We start from the raw sequence: 25,851 nt of genomic DNA on the forward strand, positions 1-25,851 counted from the left end.
TCAGGGTGGTTTATCCTGGGGACTCAGTTCTCTGATGGGTCATCAGTATTCGGCTCAAATGTCACAGCATCAAATAAGTAGTTCCTGACCTTGATAGTAAAAACAGAGCCAACTGTCCTTCTTAATTCATTTGTTTTATTATTCCTCAGAGCATATATCACTGTATAATTTGTATTCTATTATAATAAGTTAATGAGTTTAGCATGTTTAATATTTGTCTTTCTGCCTTAGCTCATGAAATTTATGATGTCAGAAGTTTGGCCTCTTCGGTTCATGTAACCCCAGCTCCTATGCCACTGCCCAGAAAATAGTACATAACATATACTCTTCAAAAGATATTTGCTGCATGACTGAATAAATAAACAAAGAAGTCACTCATGGTCTGTGAGACAATAGATAGATGGCCAGTGTGAAAATCCCATGAAGAGACATCTAATATCTTTCATCCTCATGAAAGCGAAAATTTAAATTTAAATAACAGCGGTACACAATTTCATACATTCATTAAAGTGGCTAAAATTAAATACTAAAAATACTCATATTGCCAAAAGTTGGGTATGTGGAGCAAAAGCAGTTCTCAGACATTACTGGTGGGAATTAAATTTAGTATTATTAACTTTGGAAAAACAGTCTGGCCACTTCCTTAAAAGTTAAACTTATACTGTAACTCAATAATTTTATTCCTAGGTATTTTCTAAGAAAAAGATTTTAAAAAGCATTTACCCATAGACTTATACTAGAATATTAATCATACATTTACTCAAAAAAAAAAACCCTAAAATTAGAATAAATGTTAATGTTGATCAGCAAAGAAACAAATTAGTATTGAGCAATCAAAAGGGAATGAGCTACAGGAAATAATATGAATATCAAACACATTATGTTGAAGGAAAGTAGTGAGATATAAAATAATACTGTGTAAAATAGCATCATCCATTTATATGAAATTGTAGAACACACTAAACCAATCTATGGTGTCAAAAAGAAGAATGAGGTCAGCCTACAGCTAGAAGACTGACAGAAGAAAGAAAATAGTAAAGATGAGAGCATAGATCAACAAAATAAAGAACAGAAAAGATAATAGTGTAAATCAACAAAACCAAAAGTTGGTTCTTTGAGAAGAATAACAAAATAAACAAATCTTTAGCTAGATTGGCTAAGAAAAATAAAGACTCAAATAACTATAATCAAATATGAAAGAAGGGACATTACAACCAATTTTTCAGGAATTAAAATGATTATAACAGAGTACTATGAACAATTGTATGTCAACAAATTAGATATACAAGATGAAACTGAAAAATTCCTAAAAACATGCAACTTATAGAACTGAATCATGGCCTAACCAGGTGGTGGCACAGTGGATAGAGCATCGGACTGGGATGTGGAGGACCTAGGTTTGAGACCCCGAGGTCGCCAGCTTGAGCGCGGGCTCATCTGGTTTGAGTAGAGCTCACTAGCTTAAACCCAAGGTCACTGGCTCAGTCTGCTGAAGGCCCATGGTCAAGGCACATATGAGAAAGCAATCAATGAACAACTAAGGTGTCACAATGAGAAACTGATGATTGATGCTTCTCATCTCTCTCTGTTCTTGTCTGTCTGTCCCTATCTATCCTTCTCTCTGACTTTCTCTCTGTCTCTGTAAAAAAAAAGAACAACTAAATCATGAAGAAATAAAAAATCTGAACAGATATATGACTAGTAAGGAGATTGAACCAGTAATTAAAAATTGCCTAACAAAGAAAATCTAATACCAGATGGCTTTACTGGTGAATTTTACTAATCAGTTAAAGAAGTATTACCAACATTCTTCCTCAAACTCTTTCAAAAAATTGATGAGAAGGGAACATTTCCAAATTCACTCCATGAGGCCAAAATCACCCTGATACCAGAGTCAGACAAGGATACTACAAGACAAAAAAATCTATACGTCAATATCCTTCATGACCATTGATGCAAAAATCCTCAACAGTTTACAGTAAACTGAATTCAACAGGATATAAAAAGAATATACACCATGACAAAGTGGAATTTATTTTTAGATTGCAAGAATAATTCAACATACAAGTCAATCAATGTAATATACCATGTTCGTGAATAAGAAAAAAATCATCTGATGCAGAAAAAGCATTTAACAAAATTTGCCACCCATTCATGATAAAAACACTCACAAACTAGAAATAGAAAAAAAACTGCATCAACATAATGAAAGCTGTATATGAAATATTCACAGCTAATATCATACTGTACAATGAAAGAATAAATCTTTTCCTCTAAGATTAGGAACAAAGCGAGAATGCTTGCTTTCATCACTTCTATTCAACATACTACTGGCAGTTCTAGCCAGAGCAATTAGGCAAGAAAAAGCTTTAAAAGACATCCAAATTGTAAAGGAAGAGGTAAAATTATTTCTTTTTTGCAGATGACATAAATGTATATACAGGAAATACTAAAGATTCTGCAAAACAATTGTCAGAACTGATAAATTAATTCAGTAAAGTTACAGGATATAAAATAAACATAAAAATCAGCTGTGTTTCTATACACTAATAATGAGCAATCCACAAAGGAAATTAAGAAAATAAATCTATAGATAGTAACATTAGAAACAAATACTTAGTAATAAACTTAACCAAGGAGGTAAAAAAATGTATATGTTGAAAACTACCAAATTTTACTGTAGAGAAATTAAAGAATACAAAAAATTAATTTAAAAACCTCCATTTTATAGATTGTAAGATTTAATATTATTAAGATGTCAATACTATTTAAAGTGATCTACAGAATCAGTGCACTCCCTATCAGTCTTTCAATGATTTCTTCAGAAATAAAACATCCATCTTAAAATTTATATGGAATCTCAAATGATACTAAGTAGCTAAAATAATTTTGAAAAGTAACAAAATTAGTCTTGCATGTTTTGATTTCAAAACCATCTACAAAGCTACAGTAATCAAAAGAGAGCAATACTGATAACAAAGACTGACATATGGACTGATGAAAAAGAATAGTGAGCCCAGGCCCTGGCCGGTTGGCTCAGTGGTAGAGTGTCGGCCTGGCATGCAGGAGTCTCGGGTTTGATTCCCGGCCAGGGCACACAGGAGAAGCACCCATCTGCTTCTCCACCCCTCCCCCTCTCCTCCTCTCTGTCTCTCTCTTCCCTTCCTGCAGCCAAGGTTCCATTGGAGCAAAGTTGGCCTGGGCGCTGAGAATGGCTCTGTGGCCTCTGCCTCAGGCACTAGAATGGCTCTGGTTGCAACAGAGCAACACCCCAAGATGGGCAGAGCATCGCCCCCTGGTGGACATGCCAGTGGATCCCAGTCGGGCGCATGCGGGAGTCTTGTCTGACTGCCTCCCCGTTTCCAACTTCGGAAAAATACAAAAAATAATAATAATAATAATAGCGAGCCCAGAAATAAACTCTTATACATATGTCCAAATAATTTTCAACATGGTACAAAGACCATTAAATGGAAGAAAGGATTGTCTTTTAAACAAAAAGTGGTGGGAAAATGACATATTTATGCACAAAAAAATGAAGTTGAATTCTTATTTTATAACATAGATAAAAATTAACTCAAAGTGAATAAAAATAATTAAACATAAGAGCTAAAATTTCTTAAAGAAAAACATAAGGAAACCATCATGACACTAGATTTGGCAGTGATTTTTTGGATCTGACATAAAAGTATAAACTACAAAAAAAGAAAAACATAAACTAGAGTACCTCAAAATTAAGTTTCTGTGCACCAAAAGAAAATATCAACAGAGTAAAAAGGCAATCCACAGGTGAAAGAAAACATGTGCAAATCATATATTTCATAAAGGGATAATTCCCAGAATATATAAATAAGTACTACAATTCAACAACAAAAGAACTAACAATCTGATTTAAAAATGGGTAGTTAACTTGAATAAACATTTATCCAATGAATATATATGAACAATAAGACATCAAAATCATTAATTGTTAGGAAAAGAGAAATCAAAACCACAACATGATACCACTTCACACCCATTAAAATGGCTATTATGAAAAAGAAAAAGGAGTAACATCAGCATCATGGCAGTGTGAGAAAGCCTCCAGGTCTCTCACCTTGAAGTCACAGGTTGGACCTCTATAATTTAACAAATGACTCCCTGCTCACCACACAAATACGTCTAAGAGATCCATGCACTGAGACATCCAAAGGTGGGCATATTGGAGCAAACAGGGTATACTGGACAGAGTGACAGAGATAGTCTGGCACTCATCATAGCCCTAGCAGATGAGGGGTCAGGGTGCAAACCCCACTAGCATGACCTAAGGTGTGGAAACAGCAACCTGCCCTTTATAACCAGTACACACTGAGGTTGAACCAATGATCAGAGATATGAGAATAGAGAGAGGGTGGCAGCTATCACCAGCCACCATCACCAAGCAGACAAATCCACAGAAGCAGGAACCCACGCTCCTGGCCTACTTCTGTGGCCTTCCCAGCATTGCAATCCTCATTTCATGGATGGCAATGGGGCAGAAGCAACACTTCAGCCTGAGTGGTTTGCCATCATTGAACTTAAAAACAGTGGGGGGAAAATGGAGCTGTAGATACAAGAGTCCTTTTCCTCTCACCCATATCTCACCCACCCACTATGGCAAAGCCTGGTAGAGGCAGCTGTAACAATGTAGAAAGCTGTGTGCCAGAAACACACAGGTGCAAAGCCCCCTTACTGGCCTTCACCCACCATAGAGGTAGTGCCCTGAAAAGGAGGCAACTGGGTAGTAAGGGGACATCCACCTTCTCATGTAAACCAGGGCATTTCCCACTGGTAAGGCAACACCATCCCACACACATCCCAGAAGTCTCAGCAGTGCAGGTAAGAGAAAATGAAATCTTGCACTATAGCAGCACCTTCAGGAAAACAAAGAAAAGACCTCTACTTACCAAGTTGCTAACAAAAGAAAAAGAAAAAGAAAGAAAGAAAACCCCAAATACTCAAAAAAATTTATTTCCTCAAAAGCACAGGCAGAGAAATAATTCATTATATACTATGAATAACCAAGATAACAAGAAAATACAGGAAGAAAATAAGAAATCTTCAGAAAATAAATTTAAAGACATGGAAGATTTTGGTTAAAATGACAGAGAATTCAAAATTGTTGTTTTGAAAATAATGAGATAAACACAAACTTAGAAAAGCAGATCAGTGAGTTCAGAAATAAAATCAATAGACAAAAAGGTACTTTTTTGTGACAGAGACAGAGAGAGGAACAGATAGGGACAAATGGGAAGAAAGAGAGATGAGAAGTATCAATTCTTCCTTGAAGCACCTTAGTTGTTCATTGATTGCTTTCTCATATGTGCCTTGACCAGGGGGCTACAGCAGACCGAGTGACCCCTTGCTCAAGTCAGCAACTTCGGGCTCAAGCTGGTGAGCCTTGCTCAAACCAGAAGAGCCTGCGCTCAAGTTGGCAACCTCAGGGTTTCGAACCTGGGTCCTCTGCATCCCAATCTGGCACTCTATCCACTGCGTCACTGCCTGGTCAGGCAAAAAAGGAACTTTACCAAAAAGATTAAAACCATAAAAAAGACCAAACAGAAATTCTGGAGCTGAAATCCTCATATCCATAATTACCCTAAATGTAAATGTACCAAACTCACCAACTAAAGGAACAGAGTAGTGGGAAGGATTAAAAAACAAACACAACTACTTTTGGCCTTTAGGAAACCCATTACAACATCAAGACAGAGCTTCAAAGCAAAGGTATAGAAGAACATATTCCAAGGAAAGGGCACCAAGAAGAAACTGGGTGTAGTCATACTAATATCAGACAAAATAAATTTCAATATAAAAAAAGAAATAAGACACAAAGATGGACACATTAAAATGATAAAGGGGAAACTACATAAGGAAGACATAACACTAATGTAGATGCACCCAATCAGGGAGAACTAAAATATATAAAGCAATTACTAACAGAACTAAAGGGAGAAGCTCACAAAAAAAACAATTATAGTTAGGAACTTAAATACCCCATTGACAGTAATGGATAAATCACCTAAACAGAAAATCAATACGGAAATATCACATTTCCTTAATTGAAATAAATAAATAACACATTATTCCAACTGGACATAATTGATATTTACAGAGTTTTTCAACTCAATACCAGAATATACATTCTATATAGTGCACATGGAACGTTCTCAAAGATAGACCATATGTGGGGGTACAAAACTAGTCTCAACTAATTTAAGAAGACTGAAATCATACAAAGCATTCTCTTTAACCACCATGCTTTGAAACTAGAAATTATTTGCAAAGAGAAAACTAGGGAAACCACAAATATGTGGAAATTAAACAGCACATGACTGAACAGCAACTAGGTCAAAGAAGAAATAAAAGAAGAGATAAAAAATAGAGAGAGACAAATGTGAATGACAATATGACATATCAAAAACTTTGGAATGCAGCAAAAGCCCACAATAAGAAGAAAGTTTGTAGCATTACAGATACATCTCAAGAGACAAGAAAAACCTCAAATTAACAATCAAACAATTCACCTTAAAGAACTAGAAAAAAAAAGAACTAACAAAACCCAAAGTCAGTAGAAGAAAGGAGATAAAAAAGACTGGGGCAAAATTTAAAAAAAGTAGTAAATAGAAAAACAATACAAAAAATAATGCAACAAAGAGCTGATTCTTTAAAAAGATAATTACAATGAGCAAACCTCTATCTAGATTCACTAAGGAAAATAAAAAAGAAAAGACTTAAACAAAATTAGATATAAAACAGAAGTTACAACAGAGACCACAGAAATACAAAGTACTATATAAGAATATTACAGAAGATTATATACTACCAAATTTGATAACCTAGAAGAAATGAACAAGTCTTTATAAACATATGACCTTTTTGATTGTATTATTAATTGGAAAAGCTAAATAGACACATCAACAGTAAAGAGTCATTCAAAACCTCTCAATAAACAAAAGTCCAAGATAAATTCACATGATCATGTCAATATATGCAGAAAAAGCACTTGACAAGATACAATATTCCTTTATGGTTAAAACATTCAATAAAATAGGTATAGAAGGAAAGTACTTCAACATAATAAAGTTGATATATGACAAAACGTTAGCTAATATCATAATCAATATTAAGAAACTGAAAGCTTTTCCTCTAAGATTAGGAACAAGACAAGAATGCCCACTCTCTCCCCTCTTATTCAACATAGCAGGGGAAATCTTAGCCAGAACTGTCAGGCAAGAAAAAAAAAATTAAAGGCACTCAAACTGGGAGTAAAACTGTCACTGCAAATTACATGATTCACAAAAATTAGAGTATCAGGGAATGTGCAGATACTCCAGTACTTTCAGCCTTTTGTATAGTGCATTTTTACCAATGAAATAAAAGTTGGTTTTGCCCCTCATTTGCATAATTGAACAACGTTCCTTGACTTGAGGTGGGCTTTTCTGATGTTCTTGTTTAATAAAAAAAATCAAAGTGCTTCTTTTATCACTTCATATTCATTTTGAAATATCCTCTAATTTTTGTGAGCAGTATATGTATAGTAAACCCTAAAAAACTATTAGGAGCAAAAACTAATACAATAAAGTTGTAGGGTACAAAAATAATGTACAAAAATCTGTTGAATTTTCATACACTAACAATACAACAACAGAAAAATAAAGAAAACAATTCTATTTGCAATTACAACAACAAAAACAAAATAAAATACCAAATAATAAACTTAACAAAAAAAGTGAAGGACCTATATACTAAAAACAACATAGTGGGGCACAAGTAGGTTTACAATTGTGAGTATGCAAAACAGAGTTTATTCTTGTGTCATTACAAGTGTTGGAGAGGATGTGGAGAAAGAGGAACCCTCACACATGTCTGATGGGAATGTAAACTATTGCAGCCGCTATAGAAAAGAATATGGAGGTTTCTCAAAAAATCAAGATCTAAGCTACCATACAACCGAGCAAACCTCCTTCCGGGTATCTTCTACTTGAAAATTTTGAGAACATATATTCTTAAAGATATATGTACCCCATGCTCATTTCACCATTGTTCCCATTGTTCACAGTAACCAAGACATGAGAACAACATAAGGGTCCTTCAGTGATGACTGGATTAAGATGTGACACATATATACAGTGGAATACTACTCACCCATAAGAAAGGATAAGATGCTGCCACTTGTAACAATGTGGATGAATTTTCAGAGTATCATGCTAAGTAAAATAAGTCAGATGGAAAAGGTTAAGAACCATTATGACTTCACTCATAAGTGAGATATAAAACAAAGCAATATATGAACAAACAAAACTCAAACTCTTAGACACAGACAATGGTTACTGGGGGGGTTGAGATGGGAGATGGGGAAGAAGATAAAGAAGTCAAATATATGGTGGAGGAGGGAGACTAGACTTTGGGCAGTGAGCACACAATGCAATATGCAGGTGATGCATTATATCCTAGAATTGTACACTTGAAACATATAATTTCATTAACCAATGTAACTTCAATAAATCTAATTAAATAAAAATAATTGGGCAAGGATGTGAAGAAATTATAACATTTATTCATCTTTGGAGTAAATATAAAATGGTTCAGCCACTATGGAAAATGGATATGATGGTTACTCAAAATATTAAACAAAATTGCCATATGACCCACTGCTGAGTATATACAAAAGAACTGAAAGCAGAAACTAGAATAGGTATTTAAATACCCATGTTCATAGCAGCATTATCCACAACAGCCAAAAAGGTGAATGCAACCCAAGTATCCATCAACAAACGACTAGATAAACAAAATGTGGTATGCACATACAAAGGAATATTTTTTAGCCTTCAGAAAAAAAAAAATCCTGACACATACTAAAACACTGACAAACTTTGAGGACATTATGCTCAGTGAAATAAGCCAGTCACAAAAAGACAAATACTGTGTATGGTCCCCCTTATATGATCACCTAAAGTAGTCAAATTCATAGACACAGAAAGTACAACGGTGTGTGCCAGAGGCTGTGAGGAGTAGACATGGAGAATTAGTGTTTAATGAGGACAGAGTTTCAGTTTGGAAAGATGAGGAGAGTTCTGAAGATGAATAATTGTGGTTGCTTCACATAATATTAATATATTTAATGCCATAGAACTGTATACTTAAAAATGGCTAAAATGATAGATTTCATGGTGTGTATGTTTACCACAATAAAAAGGGGGGGCATGGAGGAACTCCCTGAGGGTGACAAAAATGTTGTTACTTTGTGGAGTGGTGGTTACCTGAATGAATACAGAAGTCCAAGTTGTCAAAGGGAACACTTAATAAAATGCATTTTAATTTAATGTTCTTTCCCTCTCCTCCATCATATTCTCCACCTCCTCCTCTACTTCCTGATCTCTGTGCCAATATTCTGCTAAGACATTCACTAGATGTGACTATCTAAAGAGGATAGTCTAAGATTAATTTAACTGCCTAGAACAGTGCTTGGCATACAGCAGGCAATCAAAGCTGCTTGATTAAAAGGTGAATTCAATAGCTTATATTTAAAACAAATAATACTACTGTTTATTGTGAGCTTGCTACATGTGACAATTCAACATATGCTCTTGGAAATGTAATACCATGTATTTCGCCCCAACAACCCAGTGAAGTGGGTATATTGTCCCTGTTTTTTTAATCAGAAAATTGGGACAGCAATATTTAGTCATTTGTCCAACCTCATACCACCAATAAGTACCAGAACTAGGATGCGAAGTGGGCTTTTTGACTGCAAAGTCTCAGCCTATTAGCCTCCTGACAGAGATTATATTTTATTTCTTATGTCACTAAGCATCCACTGATTAGGCAACTATAAAACGGAGCATGTAGTCAAGAATTCCTATGATCTGTTCCCATTGCATAGTTACATCAGGATACACACTGCTGAGACATATTCAGGGACATCACAGTGAGAGCTTATCACATAATCAGCTGAATTCAGATGGCCGAGGAAATGTGTGCAAACACTGCCATGTCAGAATTCATCACATTGGCTTTTCTATCCTCTAAAGTAGTGGTCCCCAACCCTTTTTGGGCCACAGACCAGTTTAACGTCAGAAAATATTTTCATGGACCGGCTTTTAAGGTGGGATGGATAAATGTCTTATGTGACAGAGACAAGCGTCAAGAGTGAGTCTTAGACGGATGTAACAGAGGGAATCTGGTCATTTTTTAAAAATAAAACATTGTTCAGACTTAAATATAAATAAAATGAAAATAATGTAAGTTATTTATTCTTTCTCTGTGGACCGATACTAAATGGCCCACGGACCATTACCGGTCCGCTGTCCGGGGGTTGGGGACCACTGCTCTAAAGTTTGTAGATGGACTTATAAAACATGCTATCCTCTACTTTGTAACCTTGACAAAAGGTGGGAGGCAGGCACAGTTCCCTTGTACCTTCTCAGAATCTCATGGCTTTAATAATATCGTAAAAGTCACAAATACTGCAATTATAATAAGCAGGAAAAGACAGTACAAGTAAAATATCAACTATCTAGGGAAAGATCATTATCTCCAGTAGGACCGAAATGCCACAATCTCAGGTTGTAACAGAGACTACCCAATTGCTTCCAAATGGGAGAGAATATCATCATTAGGAAAAGTACATAAGCCTGTGCGGGTGGAGATGGGAGAGACAGAGCTAGAGATAACTGATAAGCTTGCATCTTTTCAACAAACCCAGAGCAGGTACTACATGTTTGGTATTATATTGGGCACTGGTGACACACAAATGAAGAGAGGATATTACTATAGTAAGCAAAAGGCATAAAACAGATGAGAACAAGAGGAAGAGGGAGAGTTCTAGAGACGGCATAGAAATCACTGGACAGTCCAGATCTGAATGTTATTATACATATTTCTCCTTACGTAGGGTGCCTTATAGTCAAGTATCTTCATGTGAGCAGGCCACTCCAATGAAACACCTGATTGATTCTATTCCCTGTGTAACAGATGCTGGCTCCTCCTTTTATCCATAATGGGACATTCCAAACAATGAGCAAGAAACTCTATGTGGTGATGGCATCATGGGCATGAATCTCAGTCAAGACATCTTGACATGGCAATTCATGTATCTGAGCATGGCTGAGAATAAAGAGTTTAGCCACAGAGGAGGAAGTATGATATGGGCCAGACCTCACATGAGGTGGTCTCTAGAAAGAACATCCAGATGGGCAGGCAGAGAGTCAGCACTGGAAAGTCAATGAACCACTCGTCTGAGAAGAATGGGGTCAAGGGAGATCATGTCTCATGGAGAAGAGGTCTTGACAGGATGAGGCAGTACTCCCAACCACCGAGGACTACAGCAGATCCACAGAGAGTAGTAAGAATTGGACTAGGACTCAGGGATGAGAAGAGAGTAGCCAGCTTTGGGACAAGTGGGAACCCAGGGTCAGAAAGGGCCAGATTCTAGCAGCAAGTGAGACCCTGGGCCTCAAATTGCTCTTTGCCTTAAGACAGGCACTAAACACCTGTGCATGTGGGGTCCTGTGACCTGGATAGTCGGTGATGAAGACCTTAAAACACCAGAAACTCAGCAGGTAAGACGTGGTCATCCTTGTCCACCACTTCCTTCCTTCTTCCTTCCTTCCTTCCTTCCTTCCTTCCTTCCTTCCTTCCTTCCTTCCTTCCTTCCTTCCTTCCTTCCTTTCTTCCTCCTTTCCTTCCTTCCTTCTTCCTTCCTTCCCTTTCACTACTCAGTCGTTCTACTTTTCTCTTTCTCATATGTACACACTTCTGCGTTGCTTTAGTTTCTTAGCCTTCCTTCAACCCTTAGTTGACACCTTGTGGAAATCTCTCCTACTCACACTTTCCATTTTTGTCTTTCATTTCTTTTATCTATCTTCCTTTCTTTGTTAATATTTATAAAAGTATTCCCAATCTTCTGAGAAGTGGGAAATGTATACTTGAATCAAATAAAATGAGAGCTGTGCATCTTAAAATTAAATTTGGCGCAACAAAAACAATACAAACTCCAAAACTTTTGAAAGTATTAAGAAATATCTTTGAGAAATCGTTTGCATATTATATTCCTCTAATTATACCTGCTTTTCTTCAGCATTCACGATAAATGGAAAATTATCATATTCATTTTTTTCTCTTTTGTGTAATTACATCTTCTACAACAACATTGTTTTCTATTATTCTTCACTGCCGGTGTATAGCATTTTGGGTAATTATGAGTTAAATTATCTTTTGTGGGCTAGCCAGAAATCTTAACAACCTCTTCAAACATTCTTTGTTCTTATTATGCAATGAAAACTTAGTTAATCGAGATACCATAAATCCTCAGACTTGCTGAAAATGTTTAATATTCAAAACTAATTTTTAAACATCTAATTGATCAGTACTTTTATGGGAAGCCAGGTCAAATTCTTCAGCATCTCTTTGATTTAAGCAAAATGTACCATCTGTAGTGAAGAGGTGGCCATACAGGTCACATTGTTTCTTCCAGGGTATGAATCAGCAGCAAGGTCAATAGAAGGTCTGTGGTTCTCTATTTTCATAGCCTCAGTAGTTTAAATTAAAATATGAATATAAAGATGGGGAGAGGGAATTATAAACTGCCATATATTATAAGATTAAAAAAGTACTTCTCTCTTTAGTCCATACTTCCATAATGATCACTCATGTCCTCACAACCTCTTGAAAATGCTATGGCATCAGTGTTCTTGTCAACAAATGACAATGACCAGCTTGCTTCGTCTAGGGTTTCATGATCCTTCTAGATCAGTGGTCCCCAAACTTTTTTGGGCCACAGATCAGTTTAATGTCAGAAAATGTTTTCACAGACCGGCCTTTAGGGTAGGACGGATAAATGTATCACGTGACCGAGACAAGCGTTAAGAGTGAATCTTAGACAGATGTAACAGAGGGAATCTGGTCATTTTTTTTAAAATAAAACATCATTCAAATTTAAATATAAATAAAACAGAAATAATGTAAGTTATTTATTCTTTCTCTGTGGACCGGTACCAAGTCACCCACGGACAGGTACCGGTCCGCGGCCCGGGGGTTGGGGACCACTGCTCTAGATGCTGTGTGTGCTGTGGGAGGTCACGTGACTGGTGAGGATGGCCATTAAGACGTGTTCAAAGCCAAGAGCACTGATGACTGTCTTGAAGCACTCTGGACCCTCCAGTGGCTGTCACTTGTGCACTGTTGGCACCATGCATGGTGCCCGACTCCAGCAGACAGAGCAGCAAGGACTCCTGAGTCAGTGAGGGGAAAGGCAGGACCACAGACAGCGACAGTCTCACCTAACAGAAACATCCCCAACCGGTCAAGGGCAGGTCCTAGGAACAGAGAGGTGGCTTTTGGCTCTTCCTGCTTGCAGGGCATGGAAACTTTCTCTGTTCTCCATATCTGGGAGGGGATATACTATGAGGCCAAAAAAAGAAGTAAAAAAGATCTTCCTGGAGCAAATCCTGACTCTGGCACAAAATAGCCATGTAACCAAAGGCAAGTGGCTTAACTCTCTCAAACTTCAATCTTTGGGGCTGTTATTTGGGAGTCATGATATTCTGAAAGTTACATGGAACAAGAATTGGTCTGTCACCTGACACATAGTGAACCACAGATTACAGAGTCTGTTTTCTTTAACCCTTTTTTTTTTTTTAATTTTTTTTTTATTTATTCATTTTTTAGAGAGGAGAGAGAGAGGGAGAGAGAGAGAGAGAAGCGGGGAGGAGCTGGAAGCATCAACTCCCATATGTGCCTTGACCAGGCAAGCCCAGGGTTTCAAACCGGCGACCTTAGCGTTCCAGGTCGATGCTCTATCCACTGCGCCACCACAGGTCAGGCCTTCTTTAACCCTTTGAGTAGCACGAATGTTCATGTACCTCCTCACTCAGAGGGTTAACAAAGGCTCACTACTCAAAGGGTTAAATGGCCCCTCCCTGGCATATTTCATTAGAGAGTCTGTGGTAAGATCCTGTACAGAGCCTGACGCAGGCTCCAACCTCCCTTCTCTAACCTTCCCTACCAGGGAAGCCACACAGGTGGAGCCAGGGTAAGGGCTGCGCTGCACAGACAACACAGCTTCCATTTTCACTTGTTTATAGAAAAGATACATCAGAATACAGGAAGCTCCAGGAAGGTGTCATATACTGGGAGGTCGGAGGGGACTCGGACTGCAGCCTCTCCTCCCAACACCCGCTCCATGGCAAACCTCTTCTCTCATTCCACTACAGCCCACACCAGCAAAAGCATATTCCTGCCAGTAGAATCATAAACAGATAAGCCAATCTGAAATAATAGGGTGCTGTCTTGTTGGGATTTTTTTTTAAAAATCAAAATAGGTTAACACTTAGTTCCTAACTTCATAGGGAATGTAATTTCTGCCAGCCCTAAAGAAGGCTGGGACAGTATTCCCTCCCATCTCATGACTGTGAACACGGCTTTCTGCTAATAAGTTATTTTCAAAGTCCTCCCTTGAGAAGGTCAAATAAGACCTGTATGGCTCCTCCTATCGGCCCCTCACTGCGACCTACCAGAGCTGTACCCCACCGGGCCAGCACTGCGCTCCTCACTCCTCGCTGACTACTTAGACCCAGCCACTCGGGAGCATAGTAAGCAGACCAAGGGCACAATCCCTTTTTAGACGCTGAAAGGAAGGGAAATGAGGACGACAACTAAACTGAACCCAAGGGCCAAATTTAGTTAAAGGCCAAAAAATGAACAAAAGGGCTTAGATAAGAGCTGCTGCGTTTTCCACAGCTATGAGAAAACCAGGAAGCATATATCCCGAACGCTTTAAAACTCCATCTCCCAATCCCCGTTTTGGTCTGCAGTGTGTAGCCCATGGTACCTGCATTGGGGAGGGGGTAGAAAACGGGGGTCAGGTGTGTTCCTGCCCATCAGTGACATTCGACAGCAAGAGTGTACCGGCCCTGATGGGTCCTGCGGCCACACCCTGATCCATACACACCAGGTGGAGCCTGAGCAGCCTGTCTGTCCCCAGTGCCTCTTTCCCCTGGGTGTCTCCTCACATCCAGAGTGAGGCAGGCCTCCACGAGACAGCCTCACTTCCAAACACATCACGCCACTGCTGCCGAGAAGAGCGCTCTCCATTCAGCTGCCCTGCTCACTGCCTCGCCCGCAGGGACAGTGAAGCCTTTTGCATGGTTTCAGATCAGATTACAACCAACGGTGGATTCAACTGTCCCCTCTGGCAAATGACTTAAGCAGCATCCAACAAATCCCTCAGGCCTCCCAGATCGCTGCCCAACTGCTGTGCTGGAATGTCCTAGCATCATATTTTGAAGAAAATAAGACCCTTCAGATATAAGCACTTCGTTGCTGCAGAGATAACAATACATATAAGAGACTGAGTCCGGTTAAGATGGATTTAAGCCTCCAACCAATCAATACTTATCATTAGAATCCTTAGCATCCACCACAATGTCCGTACTCAGGACGGAGGACGTGGCTCCTGGCCACCGGGAGCTCATGGCCTAACCATAACTCCACAGAAATGGCAGGTCCACAGTGTGTACCTGTTAGCACAGAGAGCGGTAGCAAGCACTGTTGGAATTCAAGTGCTATTGGATTCCTGAGCACAAGCAGAAAGCAGGATGCTGGGTGGAACGAAGACGAGACAGGTACACCTTAAAGTTGTGTGTGTGAGGTCGGGGTGAGGCTGAGGGAGTGGTGAGAAAGGCGGAAAGCAGAGCAGATGAAACTGGAAGAGACTGAGAGCACTGTAGGTTACTACTGAGGAGTTCAGTAACACTGGGAACAACGCACACTTATGTGCTGCTTTATAGTTAACGGCGAAATGCCATATACTTTATTTCTCCCAATGTCATGGACTAGGCAAATATTGGTCCCACATGTATGGCATTGAACCGAAATGCTCAAAACCATGTAGTTAGTGGTAGAATAAGAATCAAACCCAGGTATTCAAGCCCCAGAGCCCAGTCCTCAGTGCCAAGGTAGCCCGTGAATGGTAAGGGCACCAAGACATGGAGGAGACGCCTCTGTGGGGTAGGACTATTGGAGACCTGCCTTGCTCAGATCCTCTGGGGCAGGAAAAGGCTTTAGAGCAGTGGGTCTCAACTCTGGCTCCAAGATTAAAAAATACTGGAAGAGATTGTGAAATGCCCACACTTCTGCCCCACTCCAGAGATTTTGATTCCATTGGCTGGGAGCCTGGCAGTGAAATTTTTAAAAAGCATCCCAGCCAATCCCAGCGAGTGCCAGGTCAGCACCGCCACTTGCGGAGCCCCTGTGCACCTGTCCTGCTCTGGTGTCTTTTGTGTCTTCATCTTCCCAGACCAAGAACAAAGCCTCTGCACTTCTCCAAGTCCTTATTCACTTTTAGCAACACAGAAATGCAAGATCATGCACTTACCTTTGAATAACCTGTTGGTGACTCTGCATTTTCTAATTTCCACCAAAACAAAAGCTGCCGGTGGAGAGTGCAAAATACAGAGAAGAAACACCCAAGGAAACCACAAAAAAGTCATCCTTGGGAGTCTGACTGCCCAACTGCCCTGGCAAAATCCTGGGGTTCTAATTAGTCCTTGGCGGTAGGTAACCCTCAAATATCTTGTTCTGAAGAGATTAGCTTAGAACGCCAAATGAAAGTGCAAGGACATTTTAGAAAAGAGTTATTAAGCATAATCCCAGACCAGCAAGCCTGGATTGACAAACTGATTATCCTGCCATAAAAAAATATTTTTTTTTAAAAAAAGACGGCGTATTGGTAGGAACTTTTTCCATTTATTGAAATGGTTACACATAGCAACAAGTCCTATCCCGAGTCTACTTCCCTCCCTCACAATGTTCATGATGAACCAACACAAGCTGAGAGGAGATTGAGGCCCATGAAGAAAGCACATCTGGCATCTGCCTTTCATCTGTGCAACCAGAACGGCTTACTAGACACCAGCTGACCACGCTGAGTATCTTGGGCTCCTTTCCTGACATGGGCACTGATTCAGACACAGGCCTTCTACAGATTTGTCATATCTAATCTAATGGAGAGGCAACAGAACACTTTTAACCCAACAGCAGATAATTGTAATGAAATGATTCTGGCCAAAAGGGCCCATTTGTAATAATGCATTCAAATCAGATTCATAGAAGCTATAATTCAGGCGTCGTGAGCACCACCATCATTTCCATATCCTCTCTCTTTCAAGGAGGCAAAATAACTCAATATTCAAATAATTATTTTTACTTTTCAAATAGCCCTTTGAGGTAATTATGGGAAAGATAATATTGCCTCACTCGTATAAAATGAGTTTCAGCCACGTTCAAAACTTCAGTGCCGTCTGCGCCACATCACTCCCTAACGCCCCTCAATGTAATCAAAAACCTATCACATGAAAACTGATATCCCTAAGGACGGAAGTAATCCTCCTCTAAGCCAGGCAATTTCTCACTGGGAAATTCAAAGAAGGGCCCAGCTCCCAATCCACAGTGGCCACATTTGAAAAGACTTTCTGGGGCTGATGGGCGTGGGAATCATTCAATTCTTTTTTTCAGTATGCTCTGAACATTGGATGCATTTGGAACACTGAATTCCCAAACACTGAATTCCCAGTGGAATATCTGTAAGGAGACTAAAGAGTGAGCGTGTGTAAGAGCTATGTTTGTTTTTAAAACAAAACACAATACAAAATAAAACATGTCATGTTTATCTGGGGTTGAAGCTGTGGACTTCCAGAGACTGGAAGCCTGGACTGTCCCTCTGCATCCTAACAAATAAGTCTTTCTTTGAGCTGGGAACACAGATTTTCACCGATAAAGCAAAGGAGCATGGGAAACAAAAGGAGCGAGACTGAGACCTGCTCCAACCCCAGAAATCTGTAGGAGATATTTATGTTGTTTTCAGAAACATTGTGCTAGGCATAAAATCGAAGCTTAAAAATATCAGGGAATAATAAAAATTAAGTAATCAGGACAAAAAATGATTATTCATTACTATTTTGCCTATTAGCAAAAGCATTTAAAATGGAGGCATCTGATAAAAATGAAGGAAGAAGGTAATAAAAGAGAAGAACCCAAGAAGTAAAAAACAAACAAACAAAAAAAGTGAGGGAGAATATAAAGAGATTAGAATGTGAACAATGTGCTGAATTTCTCTATTTCAGGGCAAATTATACAGAGAGAAGAAGCAAAATCAACATAAGACATATGCTTACTTTAAAAAAAAAAACAAAAGCATGTAACCAGGTAACAGATAACAGTTATACTTGAGCATGTAAGAATTCTTTTCCCTCTAAACAAAGCACAAACAACAACTATTCAGATTTTTCTTTTTTTTCACTCCCATTTCCATTACCAAGCCCAACTGCTAAACATTAAAATTGAAGATCATGAAAACAGGTCAGCAGCTAAAATAAATAAATAAATAAATAAATAAATAAATAAATAAATAAATAAATAAAAGTGTATTGAAGCTGGCCCTCTGCTGGTGGAGTCTTATTGCATCCTGAAAAGCAGAAATCTCAAGTTTTATTTCTCGTTTAACTTTTAGGGGCAGGAAGAGACAGAGGAATTTGGAAAGTTCAGCACCGAGGCCTTATTCAACACTGGGTCTCTTTGTCCCCAGTAGTACATTAGAAGATAAAAAGGGATGTGTGGTAGTGTCAACATCTCTTCACAACTAGTAACATTTATCAGTGTTTCCTAGGTAACGGGTACTGGTGCTACTCCTAGCCCAGATGCTACTCATATCTTTAAGCTGACAGGGCTGCTGCAAATGTGCACCTCGCAGGTCATTTTGAAGGGAGGGGACTCCAAAAACTTCTTTAAGGAAATGAAGCAGGCATCTTACACTCTACTCTGAGACAGGCTGAAGGATGCCACATGGCCAGGAGGGTTTTCCTCCTGTTATCAGGGAAGGAGGTCTGGCTCTATCTATTTCTTTCTCTCTCTCTTCCTGGGGCTCGTGAGCACAGCAGACCGGGTTCTGAAATCTATTCTCTGGTTCAGAAGGAGATTTAGTTGAGAACCACCCAAAGTGACAGAAATCCAACCTCAGCGCTTGGGCTTAGGGAAAAAATAGCTGGTGTCCCACCAGGCCTTTCTTTCTTTCCTTCCCCAGGGAGAGGCTTGTCTAGATATGGAGCGAGTTCCACCAGGGAAGCCAAGGGAATAACAGAAAGGACACCCCACCCTCCTCCATTCTTTGGAGAAGCCAGGCTTTTTGGCTGTAGAATCTGGGACAAAATGCTTTATTTTCACTGTAACCATCAAAGTCTTAGGGCAAACACATTTCACCCTGTGTACATTGTGAACCAGAGTTAAGCTGGGATGTCCCTGAATTTGTCTCTTAGGACCGGAGCTGCCTCATTAAAGGGATAAAAGATGAGATCTGCTGAGCTGGTGGAAAGTTGTGGCTGCATTTTTATTAAAGTCTCTGCTGCAGCAGGTCCAATCCCCAAAGGTTCATATTCCGAGAATCTCCACCCCTCTGCCTGGAGCATGTACGTGATTCTCTGTAACTCATTAAGGTAAAACAAAAAGTGTTCCTATTGCGCTTTTTGCACAGGAGTGATGTCCTTGCATAAAAGCTACATGTTTCCTCTCCATGGCCTGAACCTGCAAAGCTAGATCTGCCTTCATAATTTATAATAGGGGCCCCAGGAGCACCACACAAGGTTGACATGGATGGCCGCGTCTTGAGCAGACTCATAAGGGGCCATGGCCCAGCACCAGCAATTCCAGAGCTGGAAATTTTAGATATCTCTCTGAAAGAGGTAAGTGAACTCATCCTGTGCATTCTGCTGCCTCATCACATACCTTCTGGCATGTGAGCTAGCCACCAAGACACCCAGCCATCTTAAACGAGCCTCCAGTGTTTCAGTTCCTGGGCTCTCGGTCTGGTCTTCTCACTTGGCAGAAGTGAATCTAGCCATGTCACAAACTCATAGCTACAGTGGAGTCCCAAGCATGGACCCCAGTGTTCACTTGTAAGATCTTGGACCAGAGAAGGTGGAGCAAATGACAAACTTGTCCAGGAGAACCGGTGTCAGCTGCCTCAGTATGCAAGAGGACCTCCTGATCCTGCAAAGGCCCTCTCACATGCTCCTCCCCACCCCCACCCCAAACCTTCTGTTCTCTTGCCCTTCCCCACACAATCACATCCGAGGGGCTCGGTACCCCGCTGAAGTACAGCTCCCTACCTGAGGGTGGCGCTCTCCCCCTGCCGGACCGTCACGTTGTCCATAGCTTTGGGGAAGGTGGCATCTCCGCTGCGCACGGGCACTCCTGTGGGTACAAGGAACAGCAGCCTGAGAGACACGACCACGAGGCACTTCCAGGGCAGGAACAGGTACCCACAGACCCCCATCCTCGACAGCCACAACTTCCCAGAACGCCAGCAGCGCACGGTCCTGGTCCCCCCGCGCCACACACCAGCAGGTCTCAGGAAGTGGTGTGGGAAGAGAGGAAGGGATGGAGCAAGCCAGAGCAGAGAGGGAGAAGGAGGAGAAACGAGTCCAGGCTCTCCGGAGTCTAATGATTCTTCCTCAAATCCTGCCTCAGCTTTCCAGCCTGGCAGGACCAGATGCCCCTCCTGCATCCAAAAAGAGCTTTCTTGACGCTTCCCTGGGGAGGCGGGAGGCAGCCTGGAGGGGAGAGGAAGAAGGAAGGTGCAGGGATGAAGGTCACAGATTGCTCTTTCTCTGCCTCTCTCTTCAAGATGCTACTTTAAAATTCAGTTGGGCACGTTCTGCAGAGGTCTAGCATCAAAAGTTTATCACCCAGAGAAGCCAGGCAAGTGTCTCTGACATAAAGGAGATGTCATAAAAAGCTGCTGCCTCAGAGAGAGGAGAAAATGTTTTATTAGATCACACATATGTATAGTTATATTTATATACAGCGTAAGTCTCGAATCTGGAACCCAAAAGCGGTAAAAAGTTCCACCGCGGGGACAGGAGGCCGGCTCAACGCGAGGATCCTCCGGCGCCGGGTATGTTCTCCACCGCAGCCCGAGCGGCGACTGGTGGCCAGCGGGCCCGCGCTGCCAGCGGAGGAGCGCCGCCCGGCGCAGACTCGGGGCGCAGGGGAGCTGGGCGGACGGCGCCCCCGCCTCCTCCAGGGACGCGGCACGGGACGCGGGGACGCGGGGACGCGCGACGCCACGTTCAGGAGCCACCCCCGGCCTCCGCGCCGCCTTCCTGCCGGGAGCAACCCCGATGCGCACGGGCCTGGACCGCCGGGGTTGTCATGGCAGCAGCTCCATCACTGACCGCTACTTTCTCCGGAGCCCGCGCTGTGCGAGCTGGCGGGCGCGGGGCGGGGGCCGCGGGGTGCTAGCGGGCGTCCACCTTAACCCCTGCGGCGCCGCACCCACGCGGGCAGGGAGCCGAGCAGGGGCGAGGCGCACATCTCCCCGAGCTGCACTAACCCCGACTCCTAGAGCTGGCGAGAGAATGCTGCGCCCTCCCGGGGGCTCCCCGGCCGGCTGGCGGGCGGGCGGGCGGGGCGGGGTGCTGGGGAGGAGGAGAGGAGGGCAGGAGAGGGGTGCCTGGGGAAAGCAGCAGATTGAGAACTGACGCTCGCACCTTCCCTTCCCGGATGCTGAAGCAGAAGTTGCCAAACTCCACGGTGGAGAGCTGATTACGTTTCCCAGGACAGCTAGCTGAGCTTGTGTGGAGGTCCACCACTCCGGCCGCCCCTTCTCTACCTGGCCAAGCTACAATCTCACAGCACAGCTCTCAATGGCCTTTGCAAAGAGACGGAACACTCTTTACCTCTGATGACTCATTCGGAAATGCTCATGGCCCCTGACTGGCTCTCTCTCTCAAACTGGCAAGTCTGAATTTCTTCTTAGCATACAACAATAGTTCCCATCGTATTCCATGATTATTACTCAAGTATCTTATTTAAAAAAAATCAAGAGCAGGGGGAAAAGCACAGAGATCCTAAAAAAGTATTAGGTCTGTTTTTCTGTGGCATTATGATCCCAATATGATGTGCCAGTAGAGTGGTACTGAGAGAGGACTTGGTGATAGCGCATTCTGCGACCCTGCCTATCCGTCTCTGTGAGGCTTCGGTTAATTTCCTTTCATTTTTAACTGGAGACCCCAGGCTTCCTTTGCGCCTATCAAGAGGGTTTTCTGCCCCCTCTGGCAGCAGTTGCCCCTTATTGCATATCGTAATTTAACGGTTGTATCGTCACTTAATGGTTGTATCACAATTACAGGGTTGTAATATGCCTTGGCTTTACTGTCAGATCCTTCTGGTGAAGTAGGCCAGGCACTGAGTAACTGTTACACGAAATTTAGTTCAAGAATAAGTTTTAAACTTTTACCAATTATTTCACTCGCTGAATGATACAATGGTGTGCGTGCTACCCACTCTTCATTATGAGGGATGGGCACAAATAAATATGGCCCCTTCCCCTTGTAGAATGGTAGCACACATACAGTTTTAAGTGAAAAGCTTTTAATTAGAGCATCAAACTTCAGGAAGAAAGGATACTTGTTACTAGTCATGCCATGTACGTTCTACATGTTTTAATATAGTAAACACACATATCCGCTCCTTTCCAGAAAGAAGATATCAGTACAATCTCAGTACAAGCAGAAGTGGAGCAGAACACTCCCCCGAGCTGCTGGGCAACTGGCTGAGAGGAGTAATAATGCTGAGGGGAGAGGCCAACCGCTCAGAGAGCAGCCAGATTACTTCTCTGGGGCTTTAATGACACATACCTTTCCATAAGATTTCAGTGGCCCAGGGTTTTCTATACACACACGGCACCTAATCCTCTAAATTCTGAGATGCCAGTTATCCCCAGACTGGACAGGCTTCTTCAGTGCTTTAACCTGTGTGAGGTGGAGAGCATGAGACGTTTATGTTCTCCTTCAGTTACAGTCTGTATCTTGTACACTGAGGGTGGTGGATGCAGCGGGGTTGGGTCAGGCTGCCATCCAAGTCACGCAGCTCCTGCCACTTGCTTGTCGGGTGCTCAGATGACCTTCTCTACTCATACACCTGTTGGTTCTGGTGTTTCTCAGGAGATGCAAATGGGGGTCATAGCTAAAGGATTGCTTGAGATGTAAAGAGTTATTGGGGAAGAAACCAAAGAAGGAGAGCTTGAAATTCCAGGTGGGGGAAGATGAGGCGGGGAGGCAAAGAGAGACAGAGATAGATTACAGGGATGCATTGTATAGTCCTAATAATATGAAAGAAACCTTGTTTTGAGGAAGAAATGAGCCAAATGTATGTATGTATGTATTTTCAACACTGGTTCTTCCAACCATAGGTATCTGGAGTTTTAGAGAAAAGGGCTGTATCTATTCTCTCTATTAAGTTCATTTCCTAGTTCAACATGTCTGAATGAATAAACGGGCTGGGCTCAAGGGCTAGTAAATTAGATAAAAAACTGCACAAGTCTTATTTTTATGTTAATCTAGCCTAGTCTAGTTTATAGACTGGAAAGTGATACAGATTCAAATAGAAAGGAGAAAAAAGTTTGAGGTTCACAATGAACAGTGTAGGTTATATTAGAAGTTTTTTCATGAAATGTTTAGCTGAGTACCACAACAGGGAGATGTCCAGTTAAATTCCTCTTAGACATATGACAACATATATATGAAGATAAGTAATGTGTGTACAAATTAAAGTACTGACTAAAAGTATAGTTCTGAAGTTGGACTAACCTTTCAGAAGGTTAGTCCTCAGTCCTTCAGTGTATGAGTGACACATTAGAATATCTTTTTCATGTCTCCATAAGGTTTAAGGGTATCTTGAAGTGTCCCCAAGATTTTGTTTTAAGGTATGGTAAGATGACAGACATGGACACAATGTTTTGGAAAAAGAGTATGTTACTTAACATTCGCAAGGGTAGGGGGCACTTCATGCCATGCAGGGCCACATGGGGAAGCACCAGGGTGAGTCAGGAGTCAGAAGGAGCAGCAGAAAGCAAGGCTCAGACCTTGACTGTTGTTTCCACAAGAAAGGATGGATGAGGCAGGGTAGACAAGCTAACGCGAGTTTGGGATTGAAGTGTTGGAATAACTGGGGCATGCTCTGGGCTGTGGGATGGGCTCTAGCAGAGGCGGATCAAGATCAGTTGAGGCCCCAGGCGCAGAAGAAAATATTGGGCCTCTTACATTAGAAAAAAAATGTAAAGTTGGGGTTTTGCAGGGGCTTCAGAAGTCAGGGCTCAGGGTGTGTGCCCGGTACGCCCGCCGTTAAATCTGCCTCTGGTCTCTAGTTGTCCAGTACCTTGCCCCCAGGTGAGCTAGGGCAGGGGAGCATTGGTGTGGCGTGTGACCGCTGAATGCAGGAAGTGGTAGGGAGTGTTGGTTGGTGTGCATATGAAGGGGGTGCTGAAGTCAAGCTGTTTGCTATCTCTAGGAATTAGCTATCCCTGAGAGGGGCAATCTCTCCAGAAGTTGGAGACATAGCATGATGTCCCAGCATCATAAAATACAGAAAATTAAAAACATGGTTAATACAGGGTGACAATTAAGGAGGTAATGCATCCAACACATCACCAGAGGACTTGGCACACTGGATGTTTTCAGTAATCGTAAATTATGATTGTATAGCATACCTACCACTTTCCTTTGAGAACAAAGTGTAATGTGTAAAAAGATATCAGTAAAATAATGTAAATGCTTTATGTACAGACTAGAGCTTTGGTTTAGACCTATAGACATCTTGATATGTAGGGCACTTTGTAATAGAAAATGCAGAGTTGGATCCGTGCAATAACTTTGGAAAACTTAAAGCAGAGAAGCGACATAATCTAACTGATAAAGTATTTTATTTTTTATTTTTTTGAATTGAGAAGTGGGGAGGCAGAGAGGCAGACTTCCACATGTGTCCGACCACGATCCACCCGGCATGCCCACCAGGGGGCGATGCTCTGCCCATCTGGGGCGTTTCTCTGTTGCAACCAGAGCCATTCTAGCACCTGAGGCAGAGGCCATGGAGCCATCCTCAGTGCCCCGGGCCAACTTTGCTCCAATGGAGTCTTGGCTGTGGGAGGGAAAGAGAGAGATAGAGATAAAGGGCAGGGGGTGGAGAAGCAGATGGTCACTTCTCCTGCGGGCCGTGTTCAGGAATCAAACCCAGTACTTCCACACTCTGGGCCGATGCTCTACCACTGAGCCAACCAGCCAGGGCTTAATTGGTAAAGTTTTGAAGTATCATTTTCGCTGTTCTGTAGAGACTGAATTGTAAGGGTAGAATTCAGTACAGGGTGGAGGCAGGGTGTAGAAGAGGGAGTAAATAAATGATGGTGGTGGCAATGGTGATGGAGAAATATGGAGGGATAAGGTCCATGTTTTAGAAATACCACTGTGCTTAAGATTTCACGAGAATTTGAATGTGGGTTTTGAGGATGATTCCTAAGTTTACTTGGTAAGGGGGTGGTACAATCCCCTGACATGGGGATGACTCCAGAAGAAATATGTCTAGAGAGGCAGGGGTTGAAAAAGTGAATAAAATAGTTCTATGAGATAGCCAAATGGAGATGTCAGATTTGGCAGTGGGAGAAAGGAGTCTGAAGCTTACAGTGAGGACTAATGATAACACGGATGCCTCTCTAAGACCTGCTTTCAAGCTGACTGTCAAAAAAAGTGTAAAATCATTTCTGCAGTGTGTGTGCATGTGTGTATGTGTGTTGGGGGCCGAGCTATCCTTAGAAGATGCATCCCAGATCCAGAGACCCACTGCCTTTGATTGTAAGTTAAAAATAGTACCACTCATCCTAAACCTTAGAACCGAAGCTCTTCAACTACTTTCAACTGTCCCCTACTGTATTTTCTTTGCATGGTCACATCTCAGCTTTTGAGAATTGATTCCAAGATTGTTTTGCGGAGGAGGCCATGAAGTCAT

At 41.6% G+C, this 25,851-nt stretch overlaps 1 protein-coding gene across 6 annotated transcripts in view; it reads right to left on the reverse strand.

Moving 5' to 3' along the window:
* LOC136325398 (opioid-binding protein/cell adhesion molecule) overlaps positions 1 to 25,851 on the reverse strand; it is a 1,207,641-nt gene that overhangs the window by 537,205 nt on the left and 644,585 nt on the right. For 4 of the 6 annotated variants that reach the window (XM_066259766.1, XM_066259764.1, XM_066259765.1 and 1 more), the window contains exon 1: positions 20,181 to 21,419. In XM_066259766.1, coding sequence (XP_066115863.1) covers positions 20,181 to 20,578 — 398 coding nt within the window. In that variant the 5' untranslated portion in view covers positions 20,579 to 21,419. Of the gene's footprint in view, positions 1 to 20,180; positions 21,420 to 25,851 lie in introns of those variants that run through there. The other 2 variants (XM_066259767.1, XM_066259768.1) reach the window with 2 other exon arrangements.

This window comes from Saccopteryx bilineata, chromosome 2, assembly GCF_036850765.1.
Source record: "Saccopteryx bilineata isolate mSacBil1 chromosome 2, mSacBil1_pri_phased_curated, whole genome shotgun sequence".
Lineage (NCBI taxonomy): Eukaryota > Metazoa > Chordata > Mammalia > Chiroptera > Emballonuridae > Saccopteryx > Saccopteryx bilineata.